This window comes from Loxodonta africana, chromosome 1 (genome assembly GCF_030014295.1).
Source record: "Loxodonta africana isolate mLoxAfr1 chromosome 1, mLoxAfr1.hap2, whole genome shotgun sequence".
In the NCBI taxonomy this organism is placed as follows: domain Eukaryota; kingdom Metazoa; phylum Chordata; class Mammalia; order Proboscidea; family Elephantidae; genus Loxodonta; species Loxodonta africana.
In genome coordinates, this window is record NC_087342.1 from 30,063,080 (window position 1) to 30,088,362 (window position 25,283).

Sequence of the window (25,283 nt, forward strand, 5' to 3'; positions counted from 1 at the left end):
AAAACCTGAATTGATTTTTAACCATTAAAAAAATTGAATGAGTCATAAAAAATCTTCCCACAGAACTCCAGCCCCAAACAGCTTCACCAGAAAGTTCTAGTAACCATCTAAGAAATAAATAATTCCAAAATTAAACAGTCTCTCCCAAAGGACAGAAAAAGGGAACGTTCCATTTTCTGAGGAAAGCAAAATTTTGCTATAAAACCCAAAAGGAGCATAAAAGAAAGGGGAATTACAGATCCATGAAAATTATAGATCCATTATTTGACCATGAACATTGATGTAAACATCCTAAATAAAATATTAGTAAACAAAATCCAACAATACATAAAAAGGATAACATGTCAGGATCAAGTTGGATATATCTGCAGAATTCAACAAGAGATTCAATCAATAAAATTATCACAAAAAGAGAATAAGGGAGAAAAAGTAGAAAATTCAAAATCCACTCATGAGAAAACCTTTAGCAAACTAAAATAGAAGGGAATGTCCATAAAAATTCTTCCAGCAAACATTATACTTATGTTGGAAATGACATTTTAAAAATAACCATTAATAAGAGCACCAAAAAGTATGAAGTTGTGACAGTAAACCTCACAAAGGATTGAGAACTTCTACAGAGAAAATTATAAAACTTTACACACAGATACTGAATAAAGGGTTAGACTATGTAGTCACAGACTGGAAGACTCAATATTGTAAAGATGTCAAATATTTTCAAAATGACTGGGAGATTCAACACACTACCCATCCGAGTCATAAGATTTTTAAAAAAATTTTGGTGGAACTTGACAAGTTAATTTTAAAATGCATTTGGAAGTACAAAAAGTCAAGAAAAGACAAGACCCTCTTAAAGATACCAAGGCTTCTTATAAAGCTGCAATACATAAAACTGCGGTATTGATACAGAGACAGACAAATAAGAGGGCCCAAAAAATAGACCAAGCCTACAGACACTTGATATACATGTAACAATGGTACCATTATTGAGCAATGGGGAAAGGCAACCTTTTAAAATAACTGTTTCTAGTATAAAAGACCAAGATGGATGTCAGAGGAGACTCCGAAACTTGCTCTCAAACGTTGGGCAGCTAAAGCAAAAGGAAGAACTGATGAAGTAGAAGAACTGAACAGAAGATTTCAAAGGGCCTCTCAAGAAGACAAAGTAAGGTATTATAATGACATGTGCAAAGAGCTGCAGATGGAAAACCAAAAGGGAAGAACATGCTCAGCGTTTCTCAAGCTGACAGAACTGAAGAAAAAATTCAAGCCTCGAGTTGCAATAGTGAGGGGTTCCATGGGGAAAATATTAAACAACGCAGGAAGCGTCAAAAGAAGATGGAAGGAATACTCAGAGACATTACACCAAAAAGAACTAGTCGATATTCGACCATTTCAAGAGGTGGCATGTGATCAGGAACCGATGGTACTGAAGGAAGAAGTCCAAGCTGCTCTGAAGGCACTGGCGAAAAACAAGCCTCCAGGAACTGATGGAATATCGATTGAGATGTTTCAACAAACAGATGCAGTGCTGGAGGTGCTCACTCTCCTATGCCAAGAAATATGGAAGACAGCTTCCTGGCCAACTGACTGGAAGAGATCCATATTTACGCCTATTCCCAAGAAAGGTGATCCAATCGAATGTGGAAATTATAGAACAATATCATTAATATCACATGCAAGCAAAATTTTGCTGAAGATCATTCAAAAACGGCTGCAGCAGTATATCGACAGGGAACTGCCAGAAATTCAGGCCAGTTTCAGAAGAGGACGTGGAACCAGGGATATCATTGCTGATGTTCGATGGATCCTGGTTGAAAGCAGAGATACCAGAAGGATGTTTACCTGTGTTTTATTGACTATGCAAAGGCATTCAACTGTGTGGATCATAACAAACTATGGATTACATTGCGAAGAATGGGAATTCCAGAACACTGAATTGTGCTCATGAGGAACCTTTACATAGATCAAGAGGCAGTTGTTTAGACAAAACAAGGGGATACCGATTGGTTTAAAGTCAGGAAAGGTGTGCACCAGGGTTGTATTCTTTCGCCATACCTATTCAATCTGTATGCTGAGGAAATAATCCGAGAAGCTGGACTATATGAAGAAGAATGGGGCATCAGGGTTGGAGGAAGACTCATTAACAACCTGTTATGCTGATGACACAACCTTGCTTGCTGAAAGTGAAGAGGACTTGAAGCACTTTCTAATGAAGATCAAAGACCACAGAGTTCGGTATGGATTGCACCTCAGCATAAAGAAAACAAAAATCCTCACAACTGGACCAATGAACAACATCATGATAAACGGAGAAAAGACTGAAGTTGTCAAGGATTTCATTTTGCTTGGATCCACAGTCAACAGCCATGGAAGCAGAAGTCAAGAAATCAAAAGATGCATTGCATTGGGTAAATCTGCTGGAAAGGACTTCTTTAAAGTGTTGAAGAGCAAATATGTCACCTTGAAGACTAAGGTGCACCTGACCCAAGCCATGGTATTTTCAATCGCATCATATGCATGTGAAAGCTGGACAAAGAATAAGGAAGACCGAAGAAGAAATGATGGCTTTGAATTGTGGTATTGGTGAAGAATATTGAATATGCTACGGACGGCCAAAAGAACGAACAAATCTGTCTTAGAAGTACAATCAGAATGCTCCTTAGAAGCAAGGATGGCGAGACTGCACCTTACATACTTTGGACATGTTGTCAGGAGGGATGAGTCCCTGGAGAAGGGCATCATGCTTGGCAGAGCACAGGGTGAGCAGAAAAGAGGACACAGTGGCTGCAACAATGAGCTCAAGCATAACAACGATTGTAAGGACGGCTCAGGACCAGGCAGTGTTTCATTCTGTTGTGCATAGGGTCGCTTTGAGTCGGAACCAACTCGATGGCACCTAACAACAACAACAGTATGATTTAGAATCCATTTATTTAAAAAAAAATTAATTGGACTCACACCATACACAAAATGGCTCAGGTGGACCTAAGATCTAAAGATGAAAACAAAACAAGAAACGTTTTAGATGATAACATATTAGGATATCTCCTCAGGTATTTGGGGAAAAATTGATCATTTTGACTACTTTGGGGGAAAAAAACAAAACTTTTCTTTAAAAGAACCATAAAAGGATTAAAAGCAAAAGCCACGGAGTAGGAGAAAATAGTCACAACACACATCACTGAAAAGAAGGCTAACATCCATGATATATAAAGAACTCACACAAATCAGTAAGTTCAAAAGACATTCAAATAGAAAAGTAAGCAGCAGACTTAAGATACACTGTGATGACTTTTCTCCCTAGGCATTTAATCTTGATTTCATTTACATTACTGACGACACAGTAGTCCTTCATTGTAAAGTCTATATACTTGTCATAGTGGCCTTAAGAGATATTAAAAGGGTCAGTGTGCAGATTGGGAAGAAATATTCAGCAGAAATAACTGTTGTGCAGCAAAAATACTTCTTGCTTCTCTGGCCTGAGTTTTCTGCTGAGTCCTTTGTCTGCTCATTGATTAACTCATCACATTTCACATTATGCAGAGAGACACAGCTTTCATTTCTGGATGTCTGGAGTCCATGTGTGCGGACCAGTGCATAATGCAGATGAAGTGAAAAGAAGAATGAGCCAGAACGTAACTACGGAGACTTAAACAGGACGATGAAAGGAAGAACACAAAATGATTAAAGGACAAAAAAAAAGATAAAACTCAAAATAGGAGAAGGTCCTACTAGGCTCTTTCACCAATAGATATTCATCTTGCTGTTAGCAGGAATATGATAGCATTAAATCACACCATGTTCTCAATCCCACAGATGAAAGTGTGGAAAGTACTTCAGACCACACTTCCAATGACTGACTGTAACACCTTTCACACCAGATGTTTCACTTAAGTGGCTGTTCACAGATCTGATCCTTCTACACTTTACAACCTTCAGCAACTAGAACAACAAAGTGTTTAAGTAACATGCAATGCTTTCTCAACGTTTCAGAGCTCGTCCTTTCGTATCATTTTTCACAGGTACAAGAAAATTTAAAACACGGTATGGAATTACGGAAGTCACTACAGTGCTAAACCCACCACCAAAAGCTGTCCCTCCACTTGATCCTTGCCACGCGAGGAACAAAACAAACTCTGTAGACACAAAGGTTATTTCCCAACCTGGCTTCTTTCCTTACTACTTTTTGTCAATAAGCATGGACCCATAAAACTGAACAGATTTCAAGAAAACCACTAGCTCTGTCGGTTTCTGAGGTAAATGGTACATTACGCACCCAAGGTAAGCAAACTAAGGAGGGGATTTTTGGGCCTCTTTCAGAACTCAGTCCGATCACATGCTGGTCACACATGTATTAGTCTTGTCAGTCAGCCACCTACACACGTTTTTTTAAAACAGCTTTTTGTTCCAACAGTGAAGTGACCTCTTGAACTCTTGGAAAACAGCATGCATAAACAAAATCAGTGAAGCAGCTGACAGAGGGAGAGCAGAGCGATTACCCTGTCATACAAGGGAAGGAAAAACAGAGAGAACAACTCATTGCGGGAATCTTTCTACAATTTCACTGGGTGACTGGACGGAAGGACTCCCATCACCTATTGGGGAAAAAGACCAGAAGTACTGTCAGAATCCTGCTAAGAACTTTGTAAAAACCCACTAATATTACAGTCTGTTACTAGCTGAATGAACATGGGCTATTTTCAGAAGTTGTAATATAATAAACTGTATATGACACAGGCTTTATGAATGTGAATATGGGATGCAGTCAATTATATGAAAATGACTATAATCCTTAGGAAACCCTGGTGGCGTAGTAGTTAAGTGCTACAGCTGCTAACCAAAAGGTCGGCAGTTCAAATCTACCAGACACTCCTTGGAAACCCAAGGGGGCAGTTCTACCCTGTTCTATAGGGTCTCTGTGAGTTGGAATTGACTCAATGGCAATGGGTTTTCTCATTTTTTTTTAATAATCTTTAAGTAAACCAATTTAATAATATGATACCTGCCACTGCTTTGTTGGCATAAAGTTAATCTGGGATATAAACACTTGTTGTGGATTGAGCTGGGTCCCCCCAAAATGTGCATCAACTTGGCTAGGCCATGATTCCCAGTATTGTGTGACTGTCCACCATTGTGTCACCTGATGTGATTTTCCTACAGTGTTGTAAATCCTACCTCTATGATGTTAATGAGGCAAAATTAGATAGTTATGTTAATGAGGCAGGACTCAGTCTACAAGATTAGGTTGTGTCTTAAGCCAATCTCTTTTGAGATATAAAAGAGAAGATCGAGCAGAGAGACAGGAGGACCTCATACTACCAAGAAACAAAAGCCAGGAGAACAGCGTGTCCTTTGGACCCAGGGTCCCTGTGCTGAGAAGCTCCTAGGCCAGGGGAAAATTCACGACAAGTACCTTTCCCCAGAGCTGACAGAGAGAGAAAACCTTCCCCTGGAGCTGGCACCCTGCACTTGGACTTCCAGCCTCCAAGGCTGTGAGAGAATAAACTTCACTTTGTTAAAGCATCTACTTGTATAACATCTGTTACAGCAGCACTAGGTAACTAAGACACCATTCAAATGGGGAAGTTTGGAAATTTTTGTTGAATCCATACCTCAATATGATCCATTGCTTTCTGCCATACAGCCTGCTTCTCCTCTGCAGTATGTCCAGGGAGGGATAAGATATTGTGAATGTAATTAAAGACTTCTTCCTGAAGAGCACAAGACAGTATCATTTATTCACTCACTCACTCATGTAATATTTAGTCAAGATCTACTATCTGTACCAGTCTTGATAAACATCTAGTATTTGGATATGGAAAACCATTTGGAGGTAGTTAACTGATGGATAACAGACATTAAAGAGAAAAAGTAATTGTTTAAAGTTTAAGAGTACGTTCTTAAAAGTTACAAACCTGTGCCAATTAATTTTAGTCTCAATTACTGACCTCCAATAACCTAACGAAGGAACATCAGACTTTTGCCTTTGGTGGTTCCTGTCCACATTCCCAGTTTCGTGTCAAAGCATTCTTGCCCTTGTCTATTAGCTCCACCTATACCGATCTTCACTTCAGCTATGTGATCTCTACTCAGTTCCTTGAACATGCCAAAAATTTTCCCACCTCAAGGTCTTTGCATCTTCTGTTCCTCATCCTGGAGCACTTTTCCCTTCACTCTTTGCTTCGCTGGCTTCTTCTCAAATTCCAAAACTCAGTTTATACGTCTCTTCCTCGAGATTACTTCTCTGCGTGGTCTACGTAAGTCAGTTCTCCCATTATCCTCTAAAGTTGCATCTTGTTTTATTTTTCCTAGCACTTTTCACAATTTGTAATTATATATTTGGGTTTTTGTTTGTTTGTTTAGTGCCAGACTCCCTTGCTAAACTATAAATTCCAAGACTGCACGGACTATATTTGTTTTAACTGTCAATGTAAACTTGGCTCATAACAGGCATGCAATAAAAAGCTGTTAAATAAATGAAGAAAACCTTGGATCAGTAAAACATGTCCAAGTCTTTCTACTGAATGGTTGTAACTAGTGACCAGTTAATTTTACTCAGTAAAGGAGAAAAAAAAACTGAGTAAGAAAAAAAGGTACATCAGCCTCTTAACTCACCTCTCTCAGTGGGTCACGTAAGTAGCAATCAATAATTTTGTCATACCGGTGTTCGCGTTCATACATAAATTCACAAATTTGGTAGCTAGGATGTAAAAGGAAAAACTGCATTGTACCAGACAGGCAGGTGGTTATTAGCTTATTGCTCTGAGAAGCTTTCTTAGGCATATAGGTTAGTATTAAATGAGTATAGTAGATATGATTTCTACTGTTAAGTGAAGACACAGTGTCTAAGGGAGACATGTATCTGCCATTTCTCTAAATACAGGTTTAAGATGCTGCTGAGTACTATGTTTATAAGAAATTTCAAAGCTTGGTGCAAAAGAAATGTTACAGCAACGCTGCGTTACAGAAGAAATAAGTCAATACACTAGATATTCGTTACTGATTTGCAAAAATTTTGTATGATGAGATTTTGTTCAGAATTAAATATGTCAAATAAAACAACATTCAACGAACTAGATAAACAGCAGTGGAATAAGCATCTTGTATCTTATCTGCTATTAACTGCATTGTTTTATATATATATATATATACCTGTCAAATATCTATAAAGTACCATGGATATTTTAAATAAACATAATAAATACATATATCCACACAAATTAATAAAACATAAGATTTCACTCTCATACTAAGACAAGTGTACAAACACTTCCAATTTATCCACTGTCAATTGCTGCAAATTTTACTAATTTCTAGATTTCAAATGAAAGGCAAAAACTTTCATACTTTGGTTTTGTTCTTATTCGCATAATCTCTTCACATTGAAAAAGCAGCAATGCATTAATAATGCTGGGTTTCAAGTTAGAGAAATGTAATAGTGTCATGGGAAACTACATAGGGCTTCAAAGCAACTTACAACTCAGCTTTCTCTGCCATGTGCACGAGCCGACTCTCTTCAAACTGTACTATGCCTCCAGCCTGCAGCAGTTCTAAGAGGACCTGGACATGTAAAATAAATAAGTGAAAACATGTTGGAATTTATTTTCACTTACTACCTCTTCAAGAACCCATTCACCCATGCAGACTGTAACTTTTTATGTGTGTGTGTGTCTTCTTACTTGATGATGTTGGGCTTGTTTTCATGAGGTTAGGTTGGCATTACAGTGTTGATCCTATTATAGGTAAGTCTTATAAAAAGATAAATGTTTTCTGTCTTTCACACATGGAAGGAATAACACGGGGATTATAAAAATAATAAAAAGAGAAAAAAAGCCCTATTAGAATACCAAACTGACCCTCCGCTAAGCTAAAAATGCCTCTATCCATCCTTTCAAGAAGTGAGTTTTTGTCTGGTATTTTTATGTTTCACGGCTCTTTAAAGTCTGATGTCCACAGGTAGTATCCATGCTCACATGTTCATTTTTCTAATTAAACAGTGGGGCTCATATAATTAATTTTACCACTCTAAGTAGCTGAATAAAAAGGGTGACTAAGATATTGAGCTGGACTCATCAATATTTTAAAATAAACCTCAAAAAAATTCAACAGTCCCTCGAGCAATGTGAGACAGTTCTCTTCTGTACTGAAACATAGGCTGCATAGTGACATGGCCCTTCTCAGAACTCCAGGAAACCATTTTACCAAGCATTCTTCTAGCACAGTAAACTGCTTACTTTCAAGTTAAATAAAAAAAGGCAGAAAAGAAATAAAACCTACCAAAACTATACGTTTCAGAACTCCAATATAATCCACTTTGAGCACTACAGTGTGCTAAGAGAAAAAACATAAAGTGGATCACATTTGCTGGAGGCTTCAATTTGAATGATGGAATAGAAATGCTGGTGCTGGAGCCAGGCTTACCAACTCACCAGAAATGATTGTTAAATTTTCAGAAGTTTGGCAAGCTGGTCGTCACGGATTGAGTTGTGTCCTTACAAAAGATAGCTGAAGGCCTAACCCCTGTACCTGTGAATGTGACCCTGTTTAGAAATAGGGTTTGTCTTTTGTTATGTTAATGAGGTCACACTGGAGTAGGTTGGGTCCTAACTCTAATCACTTTTGAGGGATGTCTTATAAAGTCGATGTGACCATCTGTCTGAAAGCCAAGGAATGCCAAGAAATGCCCAGGCCTGCCAGAAGCTGAAGGAGACAAGGGAGGAACTTTGCCTAGAGTTGACACCCTGAACTTGGGCTTCTAGCCTCCAGAATTGTGAGAAAATACATTTCTGTTCTTTAAAGCCACTTACTCGCGGTATTTCTGTTACAGGAGCACCAGGAAACCAAGACTCTGGTGGTTAAACACGCCAAACCACCAAAAACCAAACCCAGCGCCGTCGAGTTGATTCCGACTCATAGCGACCCTATAGAACAGAGTAGAACTGCCCCATAGAGTGTCCAAGGAGCGCCCGGCGGATTCGAACTGCCAGCCGTTTGGTTAGCAGCCGTAGCACTTGACCACTATGCCACCAGGGTTTCCGTTGGTTAAACATAGCCATGATTAAAAATCAAATTATATAAATTTACTATTAAATAAACTATATGAAAAACAAAGGTAAGTGATATTCAAAGCTCACCACTTCCTGATTATTTTGTTACACTGTATTGTTACGTATGCTCTTAAGGTTATTTACACTATCTGTGTGGTGAAAACATTATATAAAGGCATGTCACTACCCATCTCTTCCCAGCTGCATGTTCAGTGATTTCATGTTGGTACGTTGAAATTGGCCACGGAAACTGGCAAATGCTATAAATTAGGGCTTGATTTATTGTTTTGTTGATCGTCAGCAAACTACGGGCCATGGCCTAATTTTATAAGGCCCATAAGCTGAGAATGGTTTTACTTTTAAAGGGCTGTCAAACACACAAGAGTATGTGACACAGACTACATGTGGCCCATGAAGGCTGAAGTATTTACGATCTGGCCCTTTATAGAAAAGTTGGCCAATCCCTGGTTAAGAACATGATGGAGACAATGCTAATAGGGCCATCAGAATACAAGTGTGCAAGTCTGTAGTTGTTATGCTGTTAAGAGCACAGAATACAACTGAGAAAATATTTTTCTAGGATTTCAAAACTGTTATCTGATTCAGCCAAGAAGTCACGTCATTGACGAATAAATGAAGTTCTGACACAACTCTCCATTGTGTCACTTTTGTCTTATTCGTTTACACAAATGGAACTATCAGCCAATACTCATGCTGGAATTACACTTGGCAAGCCACTTGTTCAGCATTTAACAGCACACCACTGGAAATTACTCAAAAACAGGGCATAAACAAATTCTGATACAGAATAAATGCTACAAGGGAGAGTGCTGGATTAGAAGGAAGGAATTGGGTTCTGGTCTTGATAATGACCTTGAGCAAGTTCATCAGTTTCCTGTATTTTTAAAATAAGAAGGAAAAACCAGATCATCTCAGGAGGAGACTGCAGGTGTTATATTAACATACTATGACTACTTTTCAAAGTTTAATCTTTACATCTAGATTTGGGTTTTATTCCTGCATAAGTCAGTTATTTATATAAAAAGCTCTTATCATTTGATATAGAAATACCACGTGTACCAGGAGACAATGTTACTGCTAATAAGGGCAAAGTAAGTGGCAAAATAAGGGGACCACTTTACTATCTGTATTCAATATAATTTAAAGAGATCACCAAATTTTTAGCAGGTGCTCTTTCCCAAGCCTGCAGCTGGCACCGGGGCGCAGCTGTGCGGGGAAAGAAAGGGGTCACTGTGCTCTTTAGCTGAACTTCCACTTCCCAGCTGTGCACTATCAGCATAAAAACTCAGCCCAGCTCTCAAAGCCACAGTCATCAGTGGGGGGCCGGATGGGTTCTGGTCTCCAGAAATGCTCAGCCCTGGTAGGGGACTCCCAAAAATTGAATGCCCCAATACCCAGGGATCTCACAGATTTCTGGTACAGGGCCACAGCAGACAGTGGTGGTTATCAGATTAACGACACTGTTAGAAAACAGGGTACAGTAAGGGTTAACTGTTGCTACATAAAGAAGAAGGATGAAATGTTCTCTTTGCTACTGTTCCTCATGCGAGATGGTTCCAGTGTGCTGAGGAATTTAGTTTGATATAAGCTCCCTATATATATATATACACCTCTGATAACCATCCCTCTATTTTCTGGTCGCCACTATCTGGAGCTTAGCATCAGGATCTGGCATGAGCCATTCCCCCTTCTGTCTAGTGCAGAAGAGTTCACTCTGGCTTATTCTGTCATCTTTCCCATTCTCTAGCAAAAAGTGTTCTAGTCGTTCATACCTGCTGTCTTTCGGAGTGTCGGGAGTCATCATCAGGGCTACAGAGGAATTCAAGGACCTGGTCAAAGAAGAAGTATTTTTTGTTGGACACCAGCATACATTCCACAACACTGTCATAATGAAAATAACAGTAACTGTGTTTCCATTATTGCCAAGTGTTCACTCTGCCATAACAAATACCACAGGTTTGTGGTATCTTCCCAGCTGACCGTCCTGTGTACGTGAAGCATCAGGCTCATGCATACCAACAGTTTAACAATGTAGTATGTACTTTGCATTTCTTTACTGTTTAAAACATGACTAGAAGGCAGCATCACATACATAGCTTAGCTTTAAGTTTCATGATACCACCGATCATGCAAAGCGTAAATTTTGGAGTCAAGTTACCTAAATTACTTACTAACATTTAATAATAACATTAACTGCTGGTAATAACCCTTACTCAGTATGACTTTGGATGACTTACTTAATCTCTCCAACCTTCAGTTTCCTTATCTGCAAAACAGGGATAACAACGGTATCTATTTCAGAGCTACTGGGAGGCTAAAGCTCTGGAGCAGTGCCTGGCCCCAGGAAGTGCTCCGCAGCTGCTAGTCATTACTAGCTACTATTCCTCCAGAGGAGAAGTATTTTCTTTACCACCTACAGAAACGCAGGAGACACCAGCAGAGTCAAAGTCATTTGTAAGTAACTTCAAATCTTCCAAAAGCAACCTCTCCTCCTGATGATCATCATCAAGGTCTTACTATCGGAAAGGTGGGCGAATCTTGAATTGGAAAATCCTGAGTAAAGAATTCTAGGCAATTCAGAGCAACAGAAGAATTGACAAAAGAGAACCTCTGGAAACCAGTCTCCACAAACTGTACTCCCATGACACTGGGTTACTAGGCAAAGTCATACCACCCAGAACACATCATTGGCAAAAAAAACTAGTTTAGATCCAGACTGAAACCTCGACAGGCCTCCCCTTGCTAAGACACTTACCCAGTAGTCTATCCTGCTAATCCAGTGAATTTTTGTATGAACAGTGAACAGAAGAAAAGTAATTCTGGTGCTCATTGTTAAAGACACTTACCTGGTCAAGCTCATCGTTAAAGACACTTACCTGGTCAAAGAGGGTTCTGTTCACAAACAGTGTATTGTCAGGTTTTGCAAGCTGGCGGGCAAGGAACGTAAACAGACACCCTACTTGTGAGGGAGTAAAATCTGAGTTCTCCACCATAACCTGATGAAAAAACAAAGAGGCCATTTATTCAACACAACACCTGGTTTGATACACAAAAAAATATACAATTAGAGGGAGAGGAAAGCCTCATTACTGAAGGCCCATGAAAAGGTTCTTTCATCAACTGCACAACTGAGTTTAATATCATTTAGAAAAGAAACACAACTACTTGCAGGTTCTGAAAGGAAAACGTCTTAATGATTTTTGGGGTACTTCTAGGCACAACTTGGATGAGAACTGAATTGTGAGAGAGGTGAATGTAGGATTTCAGAGAAACATTAATCATGTTTCCCTCAGAAATTCTTAAGAGAATCCTTGACCTAGGATATGGAAATGGGCTGACTAAAACAGGTCCATCAACATAGGAGGAAGCAGGTGGCTTTGGGGTTTAAAAGTAAGGTAACCTCAGAGTCAAGGTATCCCAGAATGAAGGTCGCTATTCCAGGCATCAATGGAGTGCATGGCTTCAGCCTTGTCTACCAGCAGTTCCTTCAACAAATGGTTTTGAAAAATGAGTTTTTTACCGTCACACACAGCTATCGAATCACAATCATTCCTTTACTATAAGTCAGCTCTTCTTTCCTGAGCACCTGTTATATATATTATATATATAAGACGCTGGGGTAGCTATCTTTGAGGGAATTATGAACTAGAAGAAACGATGAGACAGATAAGCAAGTGTTAAATAGCAGCATAATTGATTAGCGCCATAATAAAGGCACAAATGACTACAGAAACGCAGTGGGAGAAAAGTTAGTTCAGCCGGTTGGAGAGGGTATTTGAATGGAAATGAGAAAAACACCTTGTAAGCTACGGTATAAAGCCCACGATAATCTCTGACGGGGGAAATGTCAGAAAAGAGGGTGACCCAGGCAGAGGGAAGAGTGTGAACAGAAGCATGGCCATGGAAAAGGACCCATCTGTTTGGGGGACGATGAGTTTCATTAGGACCCAGCAGCACGAGGAAGAACAAAGCAGACTGAAAGGGAAGATTAAGGCCTTGAATGTCATCATAGGGAATCTGGGATCTATTCCAGAGAAATCTGGGAAGCTACCAATTCTATACATTCACTGGGAGCTACACACTCACTCCATTGTGCTCAGCCAAGAGATTGCTCAGGACCAGCAGTATGCTTAGGGAAACCATCCTGTCAGCAGGTACAGGATAAAGTAACAGAAGAAAGACATAGAAGGCAGGGCAACGAAGACACAAATGACTGCAGGGGTCCAGGAGAGATACAAAGGGTTCTGAGCCAGGGTAGAGACCATGAAAATGCAGGGAGGAGCAGGCAGGAGGACACTGCAGAGCAGGAGGGACAGGAAAGCACTCATGTGCAGAAATACATGAGTGAAGGAGGAAAAAAACATGGCGGACTTTGAGCCTGACTGGCAGGTGGGATGATGACACCATTAACAAAGAGACAGAAGGCAGAAGTCTGAGAGGGAAGTTCACATGTTGTTTTGGACTAGCTGAATTTATGGCGGGCAACCCTACAACAAATTAGAATATACTACCCTGTCCCATCTACTAAAAAGTCTTAAGTTCGCTCCTTCCAACCTTCATTCAAAGATAAAGTGTAAGGTTTCTCCTATTATAAAATGTTCCCTAGGACCTAGCTTTTCTTAAGTTTGCTAGCAGTGTATCCCTTTCTCTTCTTACCCTTGCTGCTTTGAGTCCACCAGTCACAGCCTGTTCATGTACATAATTAATCATTACTAGTTTTTTTTAGAGTATGAGGGGGAAACCCTGATGGCAGAGTGGTTAAGTGCTACAGCTGCTAACCAAGAGGTCTGCAGTTCAAATCTGTCAGGCGCTCCTTGGAAACTCTATGGGGCAGTCTACAGGGTTGCTATGAGTTGGAATCGACTCGACGGCAGTGGGTAGAGTATGAGGAGGGGACCCTAGTGGCACAGTGGTTGAGGCACTCGGCTGCTGGCTGCTAACTGAAAGGTTAGTGGCTCAAATCCACCAGCTGCTCCTCGGGAGAAAGACTTGGCAGTCTACTCCCACAAAGATTTACAACCTTGTAAATCCTAGTGGGCCATTCTACTCTGTCCAGTAGGGTCGCTATGAGTTAGAATCAACTCAACGGCCGTGGGTTTGGTTTGGTTTTAAAGTATGAAGATAGTTCAAGTTGTAAAATATATTTTGTTATATCTAAATTCCAATTTATAATATTCAAAAAGTTTTGCTAGCTTGAAGACATCCCCCGTCACCACTCTCTTTCAGCGTGCAGGTCCCTTTCCTAGGACTCAACTCTTGGGGCCCAGCTAGTACTCTTCTCTGCCTTCAGCCATTTCCCTCGTTTGAAAAGTATAAACCTAACTGTCTGAGCCTAGATGCACCTTTTGTGAAATTAGTTCTACCTCACAGTCAATGCCCTTGCTACCTCAGCAAGTGTCTAATTAGTTTTCATTCCAGAAATTCTGGTTTCCCTCTCCATTTCCTCTCTCTGACCAATCTCAGAGGTCCTGCGTAAAAAGTTTCTGGGTAATCTTGTACAAAGTAAAAAGTTAACTGCTTTTTCATCTCCATATCTGCAGCTACTCAGCACACTAATGTCCGCAGTTTGATGTCCTTGGGTTTGATCACCCGTTCACTGGTCACTGTCTATATCCTACTGTCACTGGCTCCTTTAAAACTACACTTCAACAAATTAATGCACCTCTATCACCAGAAACGAGACAATAATCCCAAAAGCTCATTCTTCACTGGCCCAACGTAAATACTATTAAAATAACAAAAGTACCAATTCGCCAACAGTAATAATATAAGTACTTTATGGAGCTCTGGAAACCCTGGTAGAGTAGTGGTTAAGTGCTACAGCTGCTATCCAAATGGTCGGCAGTTCGAATCCACCAGGTGCTCCTTGGAAACCCTACAGGGCAGCTCTACTCTGTCCTACATGGTCGCTATCAGTCGGAATTGACTTAATGGCAACATGTTTGGTCGGTTTGGAGTTTTAGCCTTTTCATGTAAGTCATTCTTGCAATTTAGTATAGCTTTAAATTCAAATTTAATCAACTTGCAAACATTTCCTGAACATCTACTAGGTCCTAGGCAATGTGCTAAGTTCTGGGCATGTTAAAACAATGACTTAAAAAAAAAAGAGAGAAAGAAAATAAATCCTTATAGTCTCTACCTTCAAGAAGCTCAAGCCCAGGGAAGAGAAGAGACATGTAGGCAATTGCAGTAGAGTTTGTGCTAAGTGCAGCATCCAGTGTTAACAGGGAAAGGAAACTAATCAAAACTGCAGCGTGGGGGAGACTTCAAAAAGAGCTTCTCACGGAAGATATCTGAGTTAAAACCTGTTACCAATTTTTATTTAAAAAAATTTTTTTGATGGCATATGTTTTCAGTATTGGAATGCATGCTCACTAGCTGAGTGTGTTTACATTTTTGTTTGGTAATACGAATTTGGAGTCCTGGTTGTGCAGTGGTTAAGTGCTACGGCTGTTAACCAAAATACACATCAGCAGTTCAAATCCACTAGCCGCTCTTTGGAAACCCTGTGAGGCGTTCAACTCTGTCCTATAGGGTCGCTATGAGTTAGAACTGACTTGGCGGCAATGGGTTTGGTTTATATGGATTTTGAGAAATATGATCTGGTAACACAATCCAGCAATAAGGCTAGTGGCACTCTGGCGCCACCAATGTGCGGTATAACAGTATGCCAATGAAATCTATGGTAATTTATTGTGGGGGCTCTTAACCACCGCGCCACCAGAGTGGCTGCTACACCATTATAGTAATGGTAACGAAAGGATTACGTCTTACAAAAAGGGTAGAGAAAGAGAAAGAAAAGGCCTGAGGGACTGAAAGAAAACCCACACAAAGGGCATAGTCATAAAGAGGAGGTCAGGGAAATTCAATAACTTATGGCTGAGGAAAGCCTGGGGCACGGTGGTTAAGTGCTAGGGCTGCTAACCAAAAAGTCAGCAGTTTGAATCCACCAGGCACTCCTTGGAAACCCTATGAGGCAGTTCTACTCTGTCCTATTGGGTCGCTATGAGTCAGAATTGACTCGACAGCTATGGGTTTACTTTTTTTTTGTTGTTTATTCTCATATTTATCATCGCTTATCTTACAAGGTTAATAGGCAGTTCAAATGAGATAATGTATATAAACATGCTTTGAAAATTATAAAGAACTATCAAAAATGTAATACCTTAATGTCATGTACAATTTTTAATTTTGGTTTCCAAAAAATGTCTTCCTAGCTTGCGGTCCCTTTAATCAAAAGTCAGCTTTTGTCCAAAGTAAAAGTCATTAAGGAGAAGAAACTTCCATTTCACAGCCAAATGAACAGAAAGAACAATCTGAGCTTTTGGCTACAAGCAGAAGCTGGCCTGATTGAAGCTGTGCAGGTGGAAAGGAAAAGAGCCTGTCTCTGTACTTGTTCACTAGCAACAGCACAGATCTCAGAACAGCTGTGTGCTGAATACAGTTAGATTCAGACCAGGATGGTCATCTCTGGGGTCTCCCATCATGCCTCAGTGTCACCATGGTAATACCATGGCGCTGCCTTAGCAGCTCAGGGATGCTGGTATGTGACAGGAGAAGATTCTTCAGGTTCAGGATTTTCCTAAAGAACTCTGAAGTCAGTCGCTATTATTGCATGTAATCCCACTAACATAGCAATTATCATAATGTGCGTTTCTCAAGAGTGGTACCCTGTGTCCTGCATTAAGCTGAGCTACGTTCAATGTCTTCTGAATGAACGATTAGCACTCCATTCAGCACTCGGGGACAAAGGCACCATAATCAAATTGTAAAATACGACTGCAACACATCACTTCGGTAAACAAGGGTATTTTAGGACATGCTGTCAAATCATTCAGTTTTCTGCGTATAAACATCACTGCAGCGTGTGTTCCTCGAATACTTACCTTCAACAAAATATCCACAATTCGCTGCTGATATTCTACAGCTTGCTTGTCATTTTTAAAATCTTCAAAGGTCTGAAAGGAAGAAATTAAAAAAATTATTATTTGCAAATTTTAGAAGGAAACGAGGTATTAAATTATTGTTCATAAAATCCAAGTAAATTCCTAAATAAGATAATCACTGCTCATCAGGTTTTTCCTTATACACCTTTAATGATGAGTTATTTCTAGTGAGTTAAGCAGAAAGCTACAGCATTTAACACTGCATGCTACTCAGAGACTTAAAAGTAGATCAGAAGTATAGAAAGTGAGTGGTTATCATACAACCAAAAAGTGATTTGTGAAAGGAAGTCAAAGAAAAAGAGAAGGAACATGAATGGCAGGAGGCAATTTGGGAGAAGGATGGAAAACCCCATGCTCAGCCATTCAGTCTACATATTTGGAAAGGAGAACTGAAATCCAGTCGCTGAACTGTCATGAAAAAGAATCCTCATGAGTTCCATGACAACTAAAAAAAGGGATATTCAAAGACAGGTATTTTTAAAAACTGAAATGGTAAAACTGTCAAACTGTTAAAGTTTCTTAAGCCTACTTACGAAGAATAGGTATCCTATTTTAAAAAACGCTGCCAAATAAAGCACCTTTTATTCTCTGTGCCTGTTCCAGGACAGCAAGTGTATTCTGAATAGAACCTGTGTTGGAGTAAACGATGGCACTGGCTTCTGTCCGGCAGTCAGCACACAATAGCAGCGTATCACAAAAATCACTACTGCCCCTCGGACGCACACAGGAAGGGAGCTGAAATTTTATCCACTATCAGGAATTGAAATAAAAAATATTTCATGAGTAAAAAAAATGATTAAAGGCTCGGAGGTCTTTCCTATGGCTTTTGCTTAGCACATGCAGCCCTGAGAAATGCCTGAAATCCACATAGTAATCATTTACCGCTTTTTCCTGTAACAAGAAAATGGACTGCTTATAGTTCAAATGGACAAAAAAGGAGTTTCATAGCCAGGAACTTTCAAGGCTACATCACAATTACATTCATATCAACTCCTCCAGCGTCTTCCAAGGCGGCTTTCTTGGCTTGTGCTGTTTCTTATTAGCACGCCCCTCCCGTCTTTCTCCTGTCTGGCACACAGTAGGCACTTAAACAACCGTTGAATTGTCTAGTTTGATTATTTACAGACAAAAATGGAAAAAAATTTTAAAAATCTTTCTCTTTAACTAGACTGATTGGCTGCTAGCTAGTTGAGAAACACTGAAATGAGTTACCAAGGAAACTAGGAATTCTTAATCTGGAAGTGCTTCGAGAGAAGAAATTCTGACATTTAAACGGGTGAAATATGACAGGTAGTTGGCTTAGAAAGTATCTCAGCTCTATCTTCTAGTTTATAACACACACACACACACACACACACACACACACGGCTGCCAAAGTGAGATGTCACTCCACAGGCACAAATAGAAGGCACCACCTGCTAATAAAAGGTCTGTTCAAATAAAGTACGAAGCCATGGAGAATTAACATACGCATTTTTACAACTAGAGCAGTGACAGCAAGTAATAAAATAATTTTCCTACCCATTTTCCTTTTGGCAACATGTATTCACTGCTTTGAAACAGATCTTGAAAGCTTGTTTCAATAAGCATGATTAAGTGGTATTATACCACAATACAATGACATATTTTGGTCTAGTTAACAACTGCCACCAAATGGCACATCTTTGTTAGAACATAATCATTCCGCAATGATGCTTCTGATCATACAAAGCTTGTTAGAGAAAAATATGCAGAGGTGTCCTAATGGAGAAACAGAGTTTTAGATACACAAGTTCAATGTCATCTGTGAATTCGGTCACAAAATCTTTTTTCTGTAGTCTCTTAAAAATTATTATGGGGTCTTTGTGGCATAAAGCCACCCCTTGCCGTCAAGTTAATTGTGACTCATAGCAACCCTACAGGACAGAGGAGAACTGCCCCACAGGGTTCCCAAGGAGTGGCTGGTGGATTCAAACTGCTGACCTTTGGCTAGCATTCGTAGCTCTTAACCACCACATAATACTCAGTTAAATCGTAATCCAGGGTCACAAACTTGTTCTGTAAAGGGCCAGATAGTAAATATTTCAGGCTTTGCAGGCTACATGTGGTCTCTGTTACATTCTCTTCTTTCTATTTACTTTTTTTACAACTTTTTAAAAATGTAAAAACCATTGTTGGCTTGCAGAGGTCAAACAGGGCTGGATTTTGTCCACTGGCTGTAGTTTGTGAGCCACTGTCCTAATATTTTCACGCACCCCTCAAAAAGGCCCCAGTATAATAAAAAAGAACAAATAGAATCACCCACAATCCATGATAATGGAAAAAGTAGGAGGATGACAAATACCTAAAACTTTTAACTTACATGTAAGTGGGAAAATAAACATCCCAAATTAGCAGAGTTTGCTCCAAAGCCCCTAACACAAAAGAGAAGTCAAGATGGGATAAGGTAGAAGAAAGCAGGATGTGAGAAGTTTCTAGTGGTAGCAGAAAACCATAATATCAAATAGAATTCATCTCCAGAAGAAAAGAGAGATTCACCCTGTGTGAGGAAATACTGAGATCAGATCTAAGACCTGGTAGATCAGAGCACTGGCTGTTAGGGAGAGAAAAGGAGGGGGTCAGGAAAGTTTGGATCAGAGGTAGTAGGGTTGGTAAGACATCGTTTTTGGGATAGAGGGAGGTACCTTGGGAATAGGGAGATACTCCTTGGAGGGTTAGTGGTAAAGGTTTATGGTAAAGAAAGAAATGGATCAAGATAAAGTTCCTACTAAAACAAGATAATGTCAAAGAACGAGAAGATGATTAAAAAAACCAAAAACTAAACCCCTTGCTGTTGAGTCGATTCTGACTCATAGCAACCCTATAGGACAGAGTAGAACTGCCCCATACGGTTTCCAAGAAACAGCTGGTAGATTTGAATTGCTGACCTTTTAATTAGCAGCTGAACTCTTAACCACCGTGTCATATTTAAGAAACTGTACTTTACTGTAGTAAAATTAGAAGGTACCTTTGAACTAGGAAAACTAGTAAGTCATTTTCTCCCTCCTTCCAGTAAGATCATCTGCTATTGCTACTCCAGAAAAATCCAACACAGAAAATGAGAATAAAAACTTTTCAGCAGATGAAGACATTCCAGAATAAAGTAAAACAAAAACTATCTATAAAATAGAGGTAAACTATACCATTATCCGAACATGTATTAAAAATTATTTAAACAATTATAAATATAAAAGAATACCACAAACCAGAAATTTAAGAATTCAGAAAAAATATGAACAGGAAGATATGAAATAAGACCTGGTTGAACTCAGAAAAAAAAAAGAGTGAAGAAAAGACAAAGTCATCTCAGATCAGAAATGAAGACAGGATTACACGGCACCCAAGAAAGAAAAGCTAAAACCAAAAGCGCAGTAAGAAAAACGGAGAACGTAAATGAAAAGAATCAAGAAAATGAAATTGAAATAAAGAAGTTAAAGAGACTAGATAAAAGGTTATAAATATAGAAGATAGAGAAGATCCAACATACAAATGATAGGAGTTTCTGAAGATAAAATACAACATAATGGAACAGAGAAAAGAGACAAATCAACAATTCATTTCTCTCGAAAACTGATGGAACAAGTAGTAGAAATCAGCTAATTGACATTTAAAGAACACTCCATCCAACAAGATCAGGATGCATATTCTTCTCAAGTATATTTTGGAACCTTTACCAAGATAGATCATTTTCCTGGGCCATAAAACAAGTCTCAGTAAATTTAGAATGATTCAAGGCATACAACATATATTTCCTGACTATGAAGAAATTAAACTGGAAATTAGTAAAAGAAAAATCTCTGGAAAATCCTCAAATATTTGGGAACTAAATAATACACTTCAAAATAACCCATGGGACAAAGAAGAAATCAATAACAAAATCAGAAAATATTTCAAATGGAATAAAAACAGAATTGTGGCTTGACACTAAAGCAATGCTTAGAGGAAAATTGATAGCACTAAACATCTATATTAAAAAGAAAAGCCTCAGAACAGTGACCTCAGCTTCCCTCTGAAGAATATAGTCAACAATGAGCAAAAATAAACTGAAAGTAAGCAGGGAAGGAAATAATAAAGATCAGAATGAAAACCACTGAAACTGGGGTGGGGGGGGAAGAATAGAGAAAATCACTGAAATAAAAAATCTGGTTCTTTAAGAAGATGAATAAAATTGATGAACTTCTAGCCAGGTTTATCAGGATAAAAAGGAGAGAAGACACGGAGTACCATTATCAGGAAAAAGAGATGACATCACTAGAGATTCTACAGATATTAAAAGGATAGCATGAGGATATTATAAACAAATTTTGCCAATAAATTTGACAACTTAGATGAAATGGATAAAATTTTTTTTAAAGATACAAACTATCAAACTCATTCAAGAAGAAACAGAAACTCTGAATATTCCTGTATCTATTAACTAAAATCTGCAGTTTAAGAATCTTCCCATAAAGAAAACTCCAGACTAGATGGCTTTACTGGTGAATTCTACTGATGATTTTAGGAATAATAATAACTATTTTTCACAAACTTCCAGATAACTGAAGAGGAGGTAACACATCCCAGCTCGTCCTACAACATCAGCATTACCCTGACACCAAAACTAAACAAAAACATTACAAGAAAAATACAGACCACTATAACTGATGGACATTCCTTTTTAGCAAACTGAATCTAAAAATATATGAAAAGGATAATACATCATGACCAAGTGGGGTTTATCTCAGAATGCAAGGCTTGTTTAATGTTCCAAAATCAATCAAGGTAATTCACCATACTAACAAACTAAAAAAGAAGAACCATATGATCATTTTAATAAAAAAAAAAAAAAATCTGACAAAACCCAACACCTATTCCTGATGAAAACTCTCAGCAAGCTGTGACTAGAAGCAAAGAAACTTCCCCATCCAGAGCATGAGCACTGACAAAAACTAACAGCTAACACCATACTGATTTTTTCTCAATTCCTTAAACACGCATTGCTGTCTGGTTTCCAGGCCTTTTTACATATTCTCTCCTTCTGTCTAGGATATTTTTCCTACCCTTCACCTATCTGTCTTTTACTTATCCATCCTTTAAGACTCAGCCTGTACACCATTTCATCCAAGAAACCTTTCCTGGCTCTTCGTCAGATACCCTCCAAAGTGTTCCCGCAGTATCCTGCAGGTCCCCTATGGCATATACTCCACTGTGCTATGATCACTTACTTCATAAGTCTGTACACCCTTCAGCCAAAGTTGCAGTCCCCAGTTAGCAGAATGCTTGGGACGTACGGGTACTTGAATGTTTGTCAAGCAAATGAATGACTTCAGAGAGAGACAGTTTTGAATTTTACTATAAATCCCAGTATCATAATTCAAACATCAGCTATCAGCATAACTTCCAAAAAATGTTCAGTGCTATCATGGGTCATTAAAAAATGGAAATCAGGTACAATTCTTTGCTGCTCTCTACCATTCTTTTTGACTCTACCTACTATTTCCTATTCTTTATTCCCACATGCCAGGCTCCAAGTATCCTTATGTTTTCCTCTGTATGTCTAAACAACTAGACCTGACTTCCAAGTCTAAGTTTCTTTTCCCTTCTTTCGACACAATTCAAGTTACTACCCTGAAGTCAGATTTTCAAATTAAAATAATTTAAACTATAATTTGAAGCTCAATCTTCTCATAGCTACTTAACTTGCTGTTGCTGTTAGCAGTTTATTGTTATTAAATTTATAAAAGTAGTGTGTGTTCATAAGGGAAATCTGTCCAATCTCAGTGATATCAATACTAATGATTAATATTAATGATTATTAATATTTAGGTCTACTTCCTTCCCGTCTTTTTTCCTCCAAATAGTGTGTATGCATGTGTGTGTGTGGAGTCACCCTGCTCCTTCCATTAAACACTATAAAGTAAGCATTTCCCAGGTTATCAAAAACTCTTTAAAAAAACAGCTATATGCTATTTAATTGAGAAGATATATCATAGTTTATTTAACCATTCCCTAGGGGCATCTTCACAGAAATCTGGCCATCCCAATGTATCACTAATCAAACATGCAAAAGGGTGACTTTTAAGCAGGAAGCTTCGTCGTTTCAATGCCAGTCATTTCCCTTATCAGCGGCACCTCGTCTCCTTCACGCCCGTCTTCCACGTTTAGTATGTCAAGGAATATAATTTACAACATCAAACAGAATTTATAACACCTACCCTGCTTTCTGCATTTTTCCATGGCGGTGCTTGAGAGACTGGGGTTAGGAGGGACAGATATCAAGAACGAGAAAGTCAATGTAGGTGACATAACCAAATTAAACATTTGAAATCTTGACTGTTAGGGCGGAAGGACTGCACTTGCAGAAGAATCACTACTTCTCTTTCTATTAAAAAAAAATGCTCACGGTGCCTCCTTGGAAAATATCTTAAAATCATACTATTTCTTACCAGTGCCAAAACGTTTAGAAATTCTCTTGTGTCAAAATGCAGCAAAGTCCGAACATAGGGATAGATTTCTTCATCAGGGGAAGCTTCTGCTGAATGCAGACGGATTAGAAATTCAAAAACCTGAAGTTCAAAAAAAAATGGTGGTTATTTCCCCCTTTTAGTCTTGCCTGACAGCTATTTTGCTGAAGTAATGATCCCCATTTGGATTAAATAACATATACAAATAAAGGCAGCTTGAATTCAGTTTAATGGCCACTATGACTCAACGGCAGTGGGTTCTTTTTTATGTCGTAAGTTGGAAACCCTGGTGGTGAAGTGCTACAGCTGTTAACCAAAAGGTCAGCAGTTCAAATCCACCAGGTGCTCCTTGGAAACCCTATGGGGCAGTTCTCCTCTGTCCTATAGGGTCGCTATGAGTCGGAATTGACTCGACAGCAGCGGGTTTGGTTTTTTTGGTTTATGTCATATGTTCTCTCTTAAAACCTGTCCCAGTTATAATTACTGACTTCAGTGATTGTGGTGTATAGGGTCTCTCCGATATTAGCCTATAGCTCCTGGCCCATATGTAATCCTCAACTAGAATTTGTTTTTAGTGCACCTTAACAAGAAGTATGTTGTTGTTATGTGCCATCGAGTCGATTCTGACTCATACCGACCCTGTAGGCCAGAGTAGAACTGCCCCATAGGGTTTCCTAGGCTGAATTCTTTATGGGAGCAGATCGCCAGGTCTTCTCCCTCAGAGTGGCTGATGGGTTCAAACCTCTGACCTTTCAGTTAACAGCCAAGCGCTTAACCATTGTATCACCAGGGCGCCTTAACAGGAGGTGACAGTAAAAATGCTGTGAAAATAGTACGAACCTGGTTTTTAACCAAGGGAACAAGATCTTCAGGGATGTCACCAAGGGGATAAGCACGACCGGCTAGGCAACAGCTAAAAGGAAAGAATGAGGACAGAGACTTTGTGACTTACAAAGGGTTAACTCCCAGTAACACACGGCTTCCCAGACCCTAGATACCAGTTTGATTCTTAACCAAACTCAGCTTTTGTCAGATATCAGGGTCAGAAAATGTGGGTGACGGGGCTGGTGGTGAAGTAAGACTTCCTGTGACTGAGTAGAAACTTTTATTTCTTCTTATTTTTCCTAAGGAAAACCTAAGCTACACTAAAGGGCAAGGAGGAATGGGGACGGATTATCTAAAGGTCCCAAACCCAGAGTCTAGACAGAACCCAGTGGTGCCATTACAGTAGGATTTACCTCCTAATAGCCTGATGTTCTCAGAGACTTTTAAACCAGTGGTTCTGAGAATGGAGACTAGAGAGGAAGATTAGCTGGGCAAAGAAACATCTGGAAAGTATCACAACAGGCAGCCTTCAGGGAGAGTGAGATATGACGAGAAATTCACTCCACAGGTTTGCTTCCAAATCAGAAATTGGCTAATGATTTCCCTTGTGGGGTGAATTATTACAAATGTCTTCTGAATATGTTCTGGTTTTTTCTATCTTGGGGTAAGGGAGATTTTAAACCTCTCTGAGCTAGACTATCATTTTCAATGTTAGAGAGAGGTGGGTGCAAGCATGTTCTAAGGAGTTTAAAGTACAGATCATTAGAAAAACAAACAAACTCATTGCTGTCAAGTCTGACTCGCAGTGACCCTATAGGACAGAGTAGAACTGCCCCATAGTGTTTCTAAGGCTTTAGTCTTTATGGAGGCACACTGCCACATCTTTCTCCCAAGGAGGTGCTGGTGGGCTCGAACTGCAGACCTTTCGGTTAACAGCCAAGCACTTAACCACTGCAGCACCAGGCCCCTACAGATAACAA

The 25,283-nt window shown here is 39.3% G+C and overlaps 1 protein-coding gene across 12 annotated transcripts in view; it reads right to left on the bottom strand.

The window, feature by feature from the left end:
* Nucleotides 1–25,283, bottom strand: part of VPS8 (VPS8 subunit of CORVET complex) — a 229,439-nt gene that overhangs the window by 100,298 nt on the left and 103,858 nt on the right. For all 12 annotated transcript variants that reach the window (XR_002786485.2, XM_064278125.1, XM_064278406.1 and 9 more), the window contains 8 exons: nt 24,319–24,391; nt 23,461–23,580; nt 16,958–17,029; nt 11,948–12,067; nt 10,844–10,900; nt 7,481–7,563; nt 6,619–6,703; nt 5,616–5,714 (listed from right to left, as the gene is read on the bottom strand). Coding sequence is in view for 11 of the 12 variants with exons in the window: in XM_064278125.1 (XP_064134195.1) it covers nt 5,616–5,714; nt 6,619–6,703; nt 7,481–7,563; nt 10,844–10,900; nt 11,948–12,067; nt 16,958–17,029; nt 23,461–23,580; nt 24,319–24,391 (709 nt within the window). In the remaining variant the exon portion in view is untranslated. The remainder of the gene's footprint in view (nt 1–5,615; nt 5,715–6,618; nt 6,704–7,480; nt 7,564–10,843; nt 10,901–11,947; nt 12,068–16,957; nt 17,030–23,460; nt 23,581–24,318; nt 24,392–25,283) is intronic.